General features: G+C 41.5%; 2 protein-coding genes across 2 annotated transcripts; one reads left to right on the top strand and one right to left on the bottom strand.

Annotated features, from left to right (window-relative positions):
• The first annotated feature begins 4 nt into the window (after positions 1-4).
• gfm1 (G elongation factor, mitochondrial 1) lies at positions 5-12704 on the top strand. Its single transcript, XM_063907920.1, has 18 exons — positions 5-302; positions 435-587; positions 1156-1288; positions 1402-1606; positions 2058-2174; positions 2364-2514; positions 2934-3088; positions 3209-3293; positions 3392-3529; positions 3833-3934; positions 4057-4113; positions 4202-4339; positions 4681-4763; positions 9934-10096; positions 10201-10345; positions 10425-10585; positions 10707-10760; positions 11093-12704. The coding sequence occupies exons 1-18, from the start codon at positions 228-230 to the stop codon at positions 11222-11224; spliced, it is 2247 nt and encodes a 748-aa protein (XP_063763990.1). The 5' UTR covers positions 5-227; the 3' UTR covers positions 11225-12704.
• lxn (latexin) lies at positions 4892-12148 on the bottom strand. The gene is made up of 7 exons (XM_063907929.1): positions 11892-12148; positions 7227-7403; positions 7078-7140; positions 6405-6579; positions 5847-5983; positions 5548-5610; positions 4892-5125 (listed from the first exon to the last, which is right to left on the bottom strand). The coding sequence occupies exons 1-7, from the start codon at positions 12042-12044 to the stop codon at positions 5009-5011; spliced, it is 885 nt and encodes a 294-aa protein (XP_063763999.1). The 5' UTR covers positions 12045-12148; the 3' UTR covers positions 4892-5008.
• Positions 12705-12725: the final 21 nt, after the last annotated feature.

Here is a 12725-nt window from a genome sequence, read left to right on the forward strand (position 1 = left end):
TCACAAACCTTACCTTTTACAATTATTGTGCTTCTTGTGACATTTGTTGCTTTATTTTTTAAAGAAACGCAATTTGTCATTATTGGCACGTCTGAGGTTCCGTAGTAGCAGGAAGTAGCGTTTCACAACCATCAGGGCTCCGGCGTGACATTCACCGGGTTGTCAGAGTCAGGGGTTACAAAAAGGAGTAAAACGACCGCCCCGCGCTCAAACTATAAGTTCTCAAAATGAGGGTACTAAAGGCGGGTCTGTCTTTGGCTAAATCTAATGTCCTGGCTCCTGGAAGCGTCACTCTGAAAAAGGTAACGTTAATGTCTGGAGATGAACCCCTTTGACACCAAACCTCCTCATACCGGTCTGCCATTAGCCCTGTGCGTTTCATAATCTGTAAACAGACAGAGAGGGACTTTGATATTGATTTTCATGTTCACCAGGTGCTCATCAACAGCTGCCGGACATGCTCCTCCGGGATCTATCCCAACGAGAGAATCCGCAACATAGGGATCTCCGCTCACATCGACTCGGGGAAGACCACCCTAACCGAGCGCGTCCTCTTCTACACTGGCAGGATAGCAGAGATCCACGAGGTGAGTGTGTCTGTGCATTAGGATTAAAACAATCTTTGATATCCAAATAGTTGTACACATACAAGGAATTTGACTTTTTGCGCATTGCTCTCGAAGTACTTGCATATAGGTAGACATAAAGGCTGGAAACAACGACAACACTGCTAGCCACATACAGGAAAAGAATAGACAGGACTAGTATGTACACAAATATGTTTAAAAAGCAGCTGTATATCGATAATTACAATATAAAGCACCAATTGAAATGAGATATACATATATCGGTGAAGTGTACCGGTACTACTAAAAATTCAAAACAATAATTCCTGAATGTAAGTACATGGACTGATGATTATGAACAGTGTGTACGTGTATAGATTAGAGCTGCAGTGATAAGAAACAACTCTCTTGTTTTGGTGTACAGGGTTTTGCAGGGAGTAGTTTTAACAGGTTGATTCCAGGTTCTTAATGGTCTACACCTGATGTTACCCATGTACTGCCTATTAATCAAGCGCTTGCTTTCAGGTGAGATTAACAAGTGTACAGTTTTAATCTTTCATGGTCTGTTTACCTCCCCTTGATTGTGTAGGTAAAGGGCAAGGATGGTGTTGGAGCCACTATGGACTCTATGGAACTGGAGAGGCAGAGAGGCATCACCATCCAGTCAGCTGCTACATACACTGTGTGGAAGAATCACAACATCAACATCATTGACACACCAGGTAGTAAATGGGCCACTTCATCTGGGGGTGTGTGGGGGATTGGTTTCATAATAAATCAGGACTTCTTAACGTACTGTTTTCACTAGAGGTCACCGTATCTTTTATTTCGCCAGGTCACGTGGACTTTACCATCGAGGTGGAGCGAGCGCTGCGTGTTCTGGATGGTGCTGTGCTGGTCCTGTGTGCGGTGGGGGGAGTCCAGTGTCAGACTATGACAGTGAACAGGCAGATGAAACGCTACAACGTCCCCTTCCTCACCTTCATCAACAAGCTGGACCGCATGGGCTCCAACCCCAACCGAGCCCTGCTGCAGATGAGGTACAGTATTAATCAAATTATTAGTGATAATGTAACAATAGATACTCTATTAAAAGAACAATATCGTCTAACCATTAGTCAAATGAATTTGTGTGCAAACTGATAGATACATGCTGTATATTTACTGTTCACTCTGAAGACAGACAAGGGTTTTGCTAATGTATAATACAAATGATAAAACCAGGAGATCATGATATGACGATTCAAAATGTTCCTGACATTTTGCAAATGTAATACTTTTATTATACTGAGAAATAGACCTTCATGCAAGAAAATTAGAAGTAATTCTGGATTCAGACTCATGCAGCTGTGTGTTTATGGTGCACACAGTAACAAGCTTAAGTCTTTCTTTTAGGCTTGATTAGACATGATATCATCATTCCACACTTTTTCAGCCTCTGGTTTTCTTCCTGTATTTATGATTTCAAGTTTATCTATTTTCCTTCTACAGAACCAAACTGAACCATAACGCAGCCTATGTGAACATTCCAATGGGCCTGGAGGGGAACATACGCGGCATCATCGACCTTGTAGAGGATAGGAGCATATATTTTGATGGACCTTTTGGGTGAGGGTTTCACCTTCAAGATATGTTTCTATTGTAGTGTGAATTGAGTTTTGTATCTCTTATTTAGGTAGCAGGATTAGATTTATCCCATATGAGTGATTTGAATATAACCTAGGCTACAGTAAAACTAAAATACCTACAGTTGAAATCGTTATCTGTCAGGTTACAACTGTTTCTTCCTCCCTGCAGTCAAGCTATCCGCTATGATGAGATCCCGGCAGATTTCCGTGCTGAGGCTGCAGACCGGCGGCAAGAGCTGGTGGAGTGTGTTGCTGACGCTGATGAAATCTTGGGAGAGATGTACTTGGAGGAAAAGGCTCTAACAAATAGCGACCTGAAGGTTTGTCTCTTATAAAGAGAGTGGATGTGTGAATTAATGAAATCTTAACAGGGGCCTTCAAGGTTTCTGAAAAACTGCTTGTTAAAAAATGAAAGCCTTGAACCAGATTAAGGCATCTACATCAATCTAAAAGGTCATGTCGCATTATGGTGCTAGTGGAAAAGTCAGAGAATCATTTTACCACATTTTATGGTAAATGGATATCCATGCTGCAGTTTCTGAGATATTTTAGTTGGGACCAAGTTGTGAAGTGAGCCATGCTCATAAAACATAAGGTTTTTCCCGATCCAACCTTAAACTCCATCAGAAATTCCTTTCATTGCATACCTAAGTTGCGACATTAACGCTGTGTTTACATATGGAAGTAAAACAGTCTAATTTCCCCACTCTTAGGCTCTTGTTACTTCACTGTCTTGCAGGCTGCGATCCGTAGAGCCACACTGCAGCGCCTCTTCACTCCGGTGCTGGTCGGCACTGCGCTGAAAAACAAAGGCATCCAGCCTCTACTAGATGCTGTTTTGGATTACATGCCAAACCCCACTGAAGTCAAAAACTATGCCAATCTCAATGATGAGTGAGTATTGACCAGGGTAGTTAATGTGTATGGAAAGTTGCCCTTAATAGTGACCGTATATTATATCCAATTAATATCAGATTTTTGAAATTTGACATAAGTTGTTTTCCACTGTGTTAGCATTGCCAATGAAACAACAAAGATGGAAATGAACCCAACCAGAGACTCTACAAACCCGTTTGTTGCTCTCGCCTTCAAACTGGAGGTCAGTTACTAGCCTTAATCTTTTATATCTGCAATATTACTTTACAGGAACATTTTAACATGGCATGCTTTGTTGTTTCCTGCTGTTCACAATACCAGGCGGGCAGGTTCGGCCAGCTGACATATGTGCGGGTGTACCAGGGCTGCCTGAAGAAGGGAGAGTATATCTACAACACTCGCACGGCCAAGAGAGTCAGAGTTCAGAGGCTCGTGCGTCTCCACGCTGACCAGATGGAGGTGAGTACAAGCCTGCGCACATCAGCAGGCTGTCAGAGGTCACTGTTTTCCACTTTAAACAGCAGAGGAACGTGACCGCTCAAAATGCTCAGGTTCCTCATTTGGCACTAGTCAAGTGTGAACCACATCCCCTGTGACACCGTAGTTTCCATCTTTGTAGCATCAAAACAAGACATGAAAGTGCTAAATATTCACTCTATAATTTTCCATTATTAACATTACGGCTTTTAACTCAACCTATTCCAGTATACATTAAAAAAAAACATTACTCGTTTGTTTTCTCTCTTTCCATGGTGTTTCCAGGACGTGGAGGAGGTTTATGCTGGAGATATTAGTGCTCTCTTCGGGATTGACTGTGCCAGTGGAGACACTTTTACATCCAGGTCTGGCGCTAACCTATCCATGGTGAGCAACTTGATTTTATATTTGAATGAGAAATAAATCAGCTCTTTTTCTTAAGTTTTCCCCCTTTTAATTCCATTATATAAATAATCTTGTGCTTAATTTGTTGTCATTTGGTCCCACAGGAATCTATTCATGTCCCAGAGCCTGTCATTTCCATGTCAATAAAACCAAATAACAAGGTAAAAGCTGCTTTGAAATACTCATACTGGCTCCAAAGACTAAATCATATATATTAACTCTTCTCTCTTTATCCTGCTTTCTAACCAGAATGACCTGGATAAATTCTCAAAAGGTATGGGCCGTTTCACCAGGGAAGATCCAACGTTCCGAGTGCATTATGACGCGGAGAGCAGAGAAACCATCATCTCAGGAATGGGCGAGCTTCATCTGGAAATCTACTCCCAGGTACCCAATAAGAGAATGATCTGCATCGCTATGACAAGATGTTGTGCAGACAATAAGACACGTTTACTGATAAGTTTGATAAGTGAAAAATGTTATTTGCAAAATAACACTGCTTTTAGAACTATTTTTTACCAATAATTAATCTGAATGAAGAAAATAATTACTGTTGTTGATGATGTTACTGGAGATCCCAAATTACTCAGGAAATCAAACGTAAATGAAATGAATGATCAATCTCTGCATTTAAAAGTTTCTTCATGTTTAAGTTTTCTCTTTTTAAACCAGAGATATTTGACCTGGTATTCTTTTTGGTTTATTCTTCTTTCGCTTTGCATTTTCAGAGGATGGAGAGGGAATACAACTGTCCCTGTGTGATGGGAAAACCCAAAGTGGCTTTCAGAGAGACGATCAGCAGTACTGTACAGTAAGTACACGCGCACACGCACACGCACACGCACACGCACACACACACACACACACACACACTCTTTATTTTCGCTAAACCAATAGCAACCAAGACTTCTGCAAAGGTAGCAGAATGTTATAATGTCATCATTTATATGTGATAGCTTTTTATTTGCAGCGTTTAATCTCCAATATTTGAGTACAAGAGAGAAGGATCAGGATGTTGTTTTTTGTTGTGGTAGCAGTGTGATGAATGTCAGCAGTTCAATTTATGTTTGGAGGTTTTTCACAATCATGGCAGTGGGGCAGCTGCTCCATCTGCAGCACTTTAACGCCCTCTTGAGGAGACCATGTGAACAGCAGCTTCCAGTGAATGATTTCCTGCCAAAATAACAGATTGTCAGATTAACAGGAGATTTCATGTTAAAGCTTAAATACTGCATATATTTGGCATGAGAGAAGTAGTATTGCTCCAGATTAGGGAATTTACTGCTGTAGTCTTCCTGTTTTGTGGTACTTCATCAAACAGTTCACCATGGGAGTAACTTTTCTCCCCAACTGGTACGTACCAGACTAGATTACTCTTAAATTCATCCAGTCCTGAGTTTATAAGCTGATTTATCAACCAGTTATTCTGATTAATATTCATAATGTTAGTTATTTGTCAAGGAAAATAGCAACTGTTTTCCTGAAGCAAGGCCTCCATCTTCAGTCATTTGACTGACAGTCAAGATTTCACTTTGAGAGTGATAGTAAAAATAATTGTAGATTTTATCATTAAGAATATTTGAATCACTTGTTACCTGGGACACCATGTCATGCAACAGTATGTGACAGTCAAACTTCAGCTGGTCGTTCTCAGTTGCCTGCAGCAGAAATAAATCAATAAAGCCACCGTTGAAGTCGAGTCGAACATAAATACAACATTGTCACATCACACAGCTTTATTTCAGCTGAAGACTTCACATGATGGTAAAATATTTGGTCTATGATCGAACATTTTCGACTAATAATACAAAGAGTCTGACAATCTATTATTTGCAACAACAAAAAAACCACCACTATTCAATGAGCAGATTCAAAATGGATGAAGGAAACCTACTAGCTGTGTGATGTTGGCCACCTGAGCCATGTTGTACAGAGTGTTTTCACTGGATTCATTCAGCATGATGAAGCTGGATGCCACAATGCAGAGATGCCAGAAAGGCTTCATGTCAGGATCAATGTGACCATAGCTGTCTGTTGGTCACAATGTCAGAGTGTTAGGAAACAAGTTCATTTCTATTTGGTTAAGTCTTGTACTCAGATGGGAACTTTTTTAATTAAAGTTAAGTCTTGGGAAAACATAGATTTTTAAAATCAATTTCAGACATTTTTAGACCAAACAAAAAAAAATTGATTGATCAAGAAAATACTTGAGATATTAATTGCTATTGAAAATAACACACTATATGGGCTCATAATATACAGGAGGTTACACAATAGAGGTTCAGAATGTCAGCCTTCTGTGTCGTGATATATATTAAGAGGAACAGTGAGTTCACTCAAAAGCTTAGTGTTGAAATCCACAACTGCTGCAATATCACTCTGCCCATGGTGTGTAATGCATGACTTCCGTGCATTGATTAGGAGCAAAATCTTGCAGAGTTTGTTTTCTTACCAGGTATATACTGTGCAGATAAAAGGCTTTGGTTCATCTTGTACCGTTGGTACAAGGCCTCTTCTTGAGCTGTGGTGTTGATTTTAAGGTGCGCCTCACACAAGGCCTGGACCTGAGGAGAGCTCTGCTGCTCCCCCCTCGGAAACAAAACCTCTGCAGAGCATTTCTCTGTCGTCTGGAAGGCGTTTACAAAAAGGGTTAAAATAAGGAAGGATATGATAGAAAGGAAGGTTTCATAAGAGAGAGGTGAGGGTAGTGTACAGAGCAAAGGGCGTTGTCCAGATGTTACCATGGCAGCCGGTGAGTCAGTGTTGCACCACACTGCCTCCTTTTTATCTGCTGTTTAGTTAAAGCTTGTCTGGCCTGCTCACTCTAAAGCCAGGGATTATTCACTTTAAAACACAAATGTAGCCTATGATTAGCTTAAAATATATTGACATTGTTTTGTGTATGGAAAATCCCAATTTAAGAGTGCTTTTTATTATCGTACAGTCATTATTGACTCATTGACAAAATGTTGTTTTCACAAGGGGCACTGTCCCTCTAAAATACAATACATTATAAAAGCTTCCCCATGTGTTGAAACATGCTACTCTTAATGAAAGAACACATGGCTGTATGTAATCCACACGTAAGCCTGTGTCACAGTACAATAAAACAAATCACATCTTACATTGCTTAATGTCTCCTGCACTGAGATCTCCAGCTGATACTTTCTTCCAGAGTCTGCAACATCCTAAAAGCAAAGTGACAAATAACCACAGTCAGTAGGAATTTAAACTTCACTGTAGAGTAAACTATAGGCGTTAAACTTTGGCTGACCTCTGCATTTCCACTGTGGACCTTGTGCAGTCCCAGCAGCCGGTATGGGGAGCCATAGCGGGTGTTGAGGTAGTGTTGGACCACTTTGGCTGCTCTCTGCGCCTGGTAATGATTGGGGTTCAGCTCTCCTGTCGCCATCACATCCTCTTCTGCCTCCTCTTCCACCAATATGTCCAGCTGTTAATCCAGAGAGAAGAGAGTGCAGACGGTGAGAGAGGAAATGAGAAAAACGGGGATTGGCTCCTAAGGACTTTGACCCTCAGATGTCAGCAGGTGAAGCTTTTGTCTAGAGATAGGGAAAGCTTCCGACACAAGGAAAACCTCCCTTGGGAAAAAAGTGGAAAGCAAATACCTAAAAAGAACAACAGGGTGAAGAAGTGTACAGCTGAAAAAGTGTTTAAATAAGGGAGTCTGATCTTGCCTGTAACTGAAACGCTGAAACTTCTGCCTGTTTCTTTGACAGGTGGAAACTTTTAGGTTTCCGCAGCTCTGTGTGTAAATGGAAAGACTACTTCCCACTTCCTCCTAGACAGAGCTCTTTGAGGACTGCCCCCTTATTTTTAAAGAGACAGATCTCTTTTCTTTTGTTTCCTCTCCTCTCCTCTGAATCACCTTACAAGCTGCCACAAGACTTCCAGCAGATATCTGTCTTCTCTTAACATGAACTGCCACATATAATGCTCGGTTCCATAGGTGACCTAGGTATATCCAACATGTATCTAATAGTAATGCACTAATATATTTTAAGGTGCGCCTCACACGAGGCCTGGACCTGAGGAGAGCTCTGCTGCTCCCCCCTCGGAAACAAAACCTCTGCAGAGCATTTCTCTGTCGTCTGGAAGGTGTTTACAAAAAGGGTTAAAATAAGGAAGGATATGATAGAAAGGAAGGTTTCATAAGAGAGAGGTGAGGGTAGTGTACAGAGCAAAGGGCGTTGTATATATATATACAGTGGGGCAAAAAAGTATTTAGTCAGCCACCAATTGTGCAAGTTCTCCCATTTAAAAAGATGAGAGAGGCCTGTAATTTTTATCATAGGTATACCTCAACTATGAGAGACAGAATGAGAAAAAAAAATCCAGAAAATCACATTGTAGGATTTTTAATGAATTTATTTTCAAATGATTGTGGAAAATAAGTATTTGGTCAATAACAAAAGTTCATCTCAATACTTTGTTATATACCCTTTGTTGGCAATGACAGAGGTCAAACGTTTTCTGTAAGTCTTCACAAGGTTTTCACACACTGTTGCTGGTATTTTGGCCCATTCCTCCATGCAGATCTCCTCTAAAGCAGTGATGTTTTGGGGCTGTCGCTGGGCAACACGGACTTTCAACTCCCTCCAAAGATTTTCTATGGGGTTGAGATCTGGAGACTGCTAGGCCACTCCAGGGCCTTGAAATGCTTCTTACGAAGCCACTCCTTCGTTGCCCTGGCGGTGTGTTTGGGATCATTGTCATGCTGAAAGACCCAGCCACGCTTCATCTTCAGTGCCCTTGCTGATGGAAGAGGTTTTCACTCAAAATCTCACGATACATGGCCCCATTCATTCTTTCCTTTACACGGATCAGTCGTCCTGGTCCCTTTGCAGAAAAACAGCCCCAAAGCATGATGTTTCCACCCCCATGCTTCACAGTAGGTATGGTGTTCTTTGGATGCAACTCTGCATTCTTTCTCCTCCAAACACGAGGAGTTGAGTTTTTACCAAAAAGTTCTATTTTGGTTTCATCTGACCATATGACATTCTCCCAATCCTCTTCTGGATCATCCAAATGCCCTCTAGCAAACTTCAGACGGGCCTGGACATGTACTGGCTTAAGCAGGGGGACACGTCTGGAACTGCAGGATTTAAGTCCCTGGCGGCGTAGTGTGTTACTGATGGTAGCCTCTGTTACTTTGGTCCCAGCTCTCTGCAGGTCATTCACTAGGCCCCCCCGTGTGGTTCTGGGATTTTTGCTCACCGTTCTTGTGATCATTTTGACCCCACGGGGTGAGATCTTGCGTGGAGCCCCAGATGGAGGGAGATTAGCAGTGGTCTTGTATGTCTTCCATTTTCTAATAATTGCTCCCACAGTTGATTTCTTCACACCAAGCTGCCTACCTATTGCAGATTCAGTTTTCCCAGCCTGGTGCAGGTCTACAATTTTGTCTCTGGTCTCCTTTGACAGCTCTTTGGTCTTGGCCATAGTGGAGTTTGGAGTATGACTGTTTGAGGTTGTGGACAGGTGTCTTTTATACTGATAACGAGTTCAAAAAGGTGCCATTAATACAGGTAACGAGTGGAGGACAGAGGAGCCTCTTAAAGAAGAAGTTACAGGTCTGTGAGAGCCAGAAATCTTGCTTGTTTGTAGGTGACCAAATACTTATTTTACTGAGGAATTTACCAATTAATTCATTAAAAATCCTACAATGTGATTTCCTGGATTTTTTTTCTCATTCTGTCTCTCATAGTTGAGGTATACCTATGATAAAAATTACAGGCCTCTCTCATCTTTTTAAATGGGAGAACTTGCAAAATTGGTGGCTGACTAAATACTTTTTTGCCCCACTGTATCCAACATGTATCTAATAGTAATGCACTAATATTTGTTGTACCTCTTTTTTTTTAAAAATATAACAGTAATTTATATTAATCTAAGAAATTACCGAATGTTTAACCTTGGCGTTTGTTTTGATTTGCGTACTTATGTGCTCCTTTTTCCTGCAGGTTTGACTACCTTCACAAGAAGCAGAGCGGCGGCTCTGGGCAGTACGGTAAAGTTATTGGATACCTTGAGCCACTTGAAGGCGAGCATCAGACCGGCCTGGAGTTTGAAGACCTGACTGTTGGAACCAACGTCCCAAAGCAGTTCGTACCAGCTGTCGAAAAGGTTTGTTTCCCAAACTTTAATGTAGAAATCTACAAAGTTTACTTGAACTCTAAGACATGCTCTTTTTTGTATGTGATTAATTGTTTTTTCCCATCATGCTGCAGGGCTTCAGGGAGGCCTGTGAGAAAGGACCCCTGAGCGGGCACATGATCTCAGGAGTTAAGTTCGTCCTGGAGGATGGAGCGCATCACATGGTGGACTCCTGCGAGATGTCCTTCATCCGTGCAGGAGAGGGTGCTCTAAAACAAGGTGAGGGTCTTGTTTGATCTGACCTCATATTTCATGTCTGTTGTTGTCAGTGTTTGGTAATGCATTACGCTCTCCTCAGCTATGGAGAGAGCCGACACGGCCATCCTCGAGCCCCTCATGTCTGTGGAAATCGTAGCACCTGTGGAGTTTCAGGGAGCAGTCATTGCTGGTGTAACCCGCCGGCATGGAGTCATCTCCGAACACGACGGAACAGAGGGATACATAACCCTGTGTGCTGATGTGAGTCCAGTTTGTAAATTACTCACATCCAGCATTCATCTGCAGTCTTCAGGTTTCATTTTTTGTCTCTTATGCTTCGCCTTGCTTGGTATTTGACAAATTTACGAACATTTCTCAACAGATTCCACTGAACAACATGTTCGGATACGCAACAGAGCTGCGCTCCTGCACCGAAGTAAGTTTAACCTCCAAACGCCAACATCTGTAGTGTGTATACTGTATAGTGAATGCTATTCCCTGTGTTTTTATCCATCAATGGATGACAAGCTTTCTAAAATAGAAGCATTCCAATGAAAAGACCAAATGCTACATATTCCGTATAAAAAATTAAGGCCCCGGCCATGGCGTAACTGCCTGGGGCACCTGCACCGTACGCCGGCGACCCGGGTTCCTGGTACCCGGTACCTTTCTGGTTGTTGACATGACTTCCACCAATCAATTCAGAGGAGTCTTTAAAGTTCAAAACAGCTTTGATAAACTAACATGCTTTATCTGATGTTTACTCAGGGAAAAGGGGAGTACACCATGGAGTACAGCAGATACCAGCCCTGCCTGCAGGCAACACAAGACGAAATCATCCAGAAATACTTGGAGTCTACAGGGCAGCTGCCTGCGAAGAAGAACAAGTGGAAGGCCTAAGAAAAACGTTATCCACTGATTAGACTGGACTTTAACGCGACCACCGTCCCTTGTATTTACACACATCAACTGTGACTCAACAATAAGTCCTAAATTTGTGGAGCCACGAAAAAACTGACACTTTACTTTTGTTTTGTAGCTGTTGTTCCTCCCTGATGTTTGACCCACTGCAGAACACATATTTATTACCTTGATTTTAGAAACATTTCACCTTGTTGGTATAGAAAACTCAGTGATTTGACATATAATGGCTTTTGTACTATGTACAGAATGGTCTTTATGAAATGTCTGAAACAAAGATATATATATCCCTCTTTTTAAATTGTAGTTTTTCTTTTGTGCGCCTCATTTGTCTCAACAACTACTTTCAAATGCCTAGTTGCTCTTGGACAGCAGTATGCTCCTGGCAACTTGTAGGTCTTTCACAGGAGAAAATTGATTAGATAAAAAAAATAAAGAACAGCTGTTTGGGTCAATTAAGACTCACTTGTCAATAAAACCATTTTTTAATGCTAAATGACCTATTTCCCCAAAAGTTATGAGAACATCTCTGGTAAGCACAATATTTGAAGTGGTGCTTTTGCCTGATTCTTTGTGGAGAAACTCAAAAAAAGTGTAGTTAAGTGAAAAGAAACGTGATTCCAAATCAAAGCTAGTTCCTCCTCACCTGTTCAAACAGCTCTGTTTCCTCCACTGTCTCTGGGACGCTGTTGGGATGAACCGTCGTGATCGCGTAGTCAGCTTCAGGTCTGACTGTCACACTGGGGCTCCCAGTCACCCCACATAACACAGCCAGAACCACAATGATCCTCAGACTCATTTTAGTAAGCTGTAATACACAGGCCAGAGAAAAGGAGAAAAACACTTCTGTTAAGGAGCCCAGGAAAGATAATGAGCCTCCTGTCAGTGTGGAGTTATATAACGGAGGAGGAGGGAGCAGAAGGAAGAGACTGTACAGACCTCTCTTGTCTTCCTGGCACGATCTGTTTATTTTGTTCTCCTCTTAACTAAACAAACTGCTCCACTTTATCTGATTCTGTTCTTCGTACGCTCTCATGCAACTCACTTAAGTTGTCAGCCCCTAAATGTTTCCACAGCCTCACGAGATGAACTGATTAGTTTAGCAACAGTAATCCCATTAGAGCAGCTGTGACTAATGTGAGCTTGATGTTTTGCAGCCTCCCTCTGTCCACTGTGTGCCAGATTAAATGAAGCAGGATGTTCACTGAGACAAATCAAACACGGCCTAGCAATTTGGGGTTGTTAAATTGCAAAATGTACACAATTAAATATATATTAAGGAAAGTTATGAAAACATCAGCTAGAAAAGTAGCTCACAATCCACGTCAAACAATGTTTTCAAATGACACACTAAAACGTATGGAGGTTATTTAGAAATGTCTTAAATTGTTCTGATATCACAGACCTTGAAAATGTAGAGAGGTTGATTGTGCTCTGCTGAAATAAACCTTCAACTCAGTCACATTTCTGAATCTGATAA

This window comes from Eleginops maclovinus, chromosome 18 (genome assembly GCF_036324505.1).
Source record: "Eleginops maclovinus isolate JMC-PN-2008 ecotype Puerto Natales chromosome 18, JC_Emac_rtc_rv5, whole genome shotgun sequence".
NCBI lineage: Eukaryota > Metazoa > Chordata > Actinopteri > Perciformes > Eleginopidae > Eleginops > Eleginops maclovinus.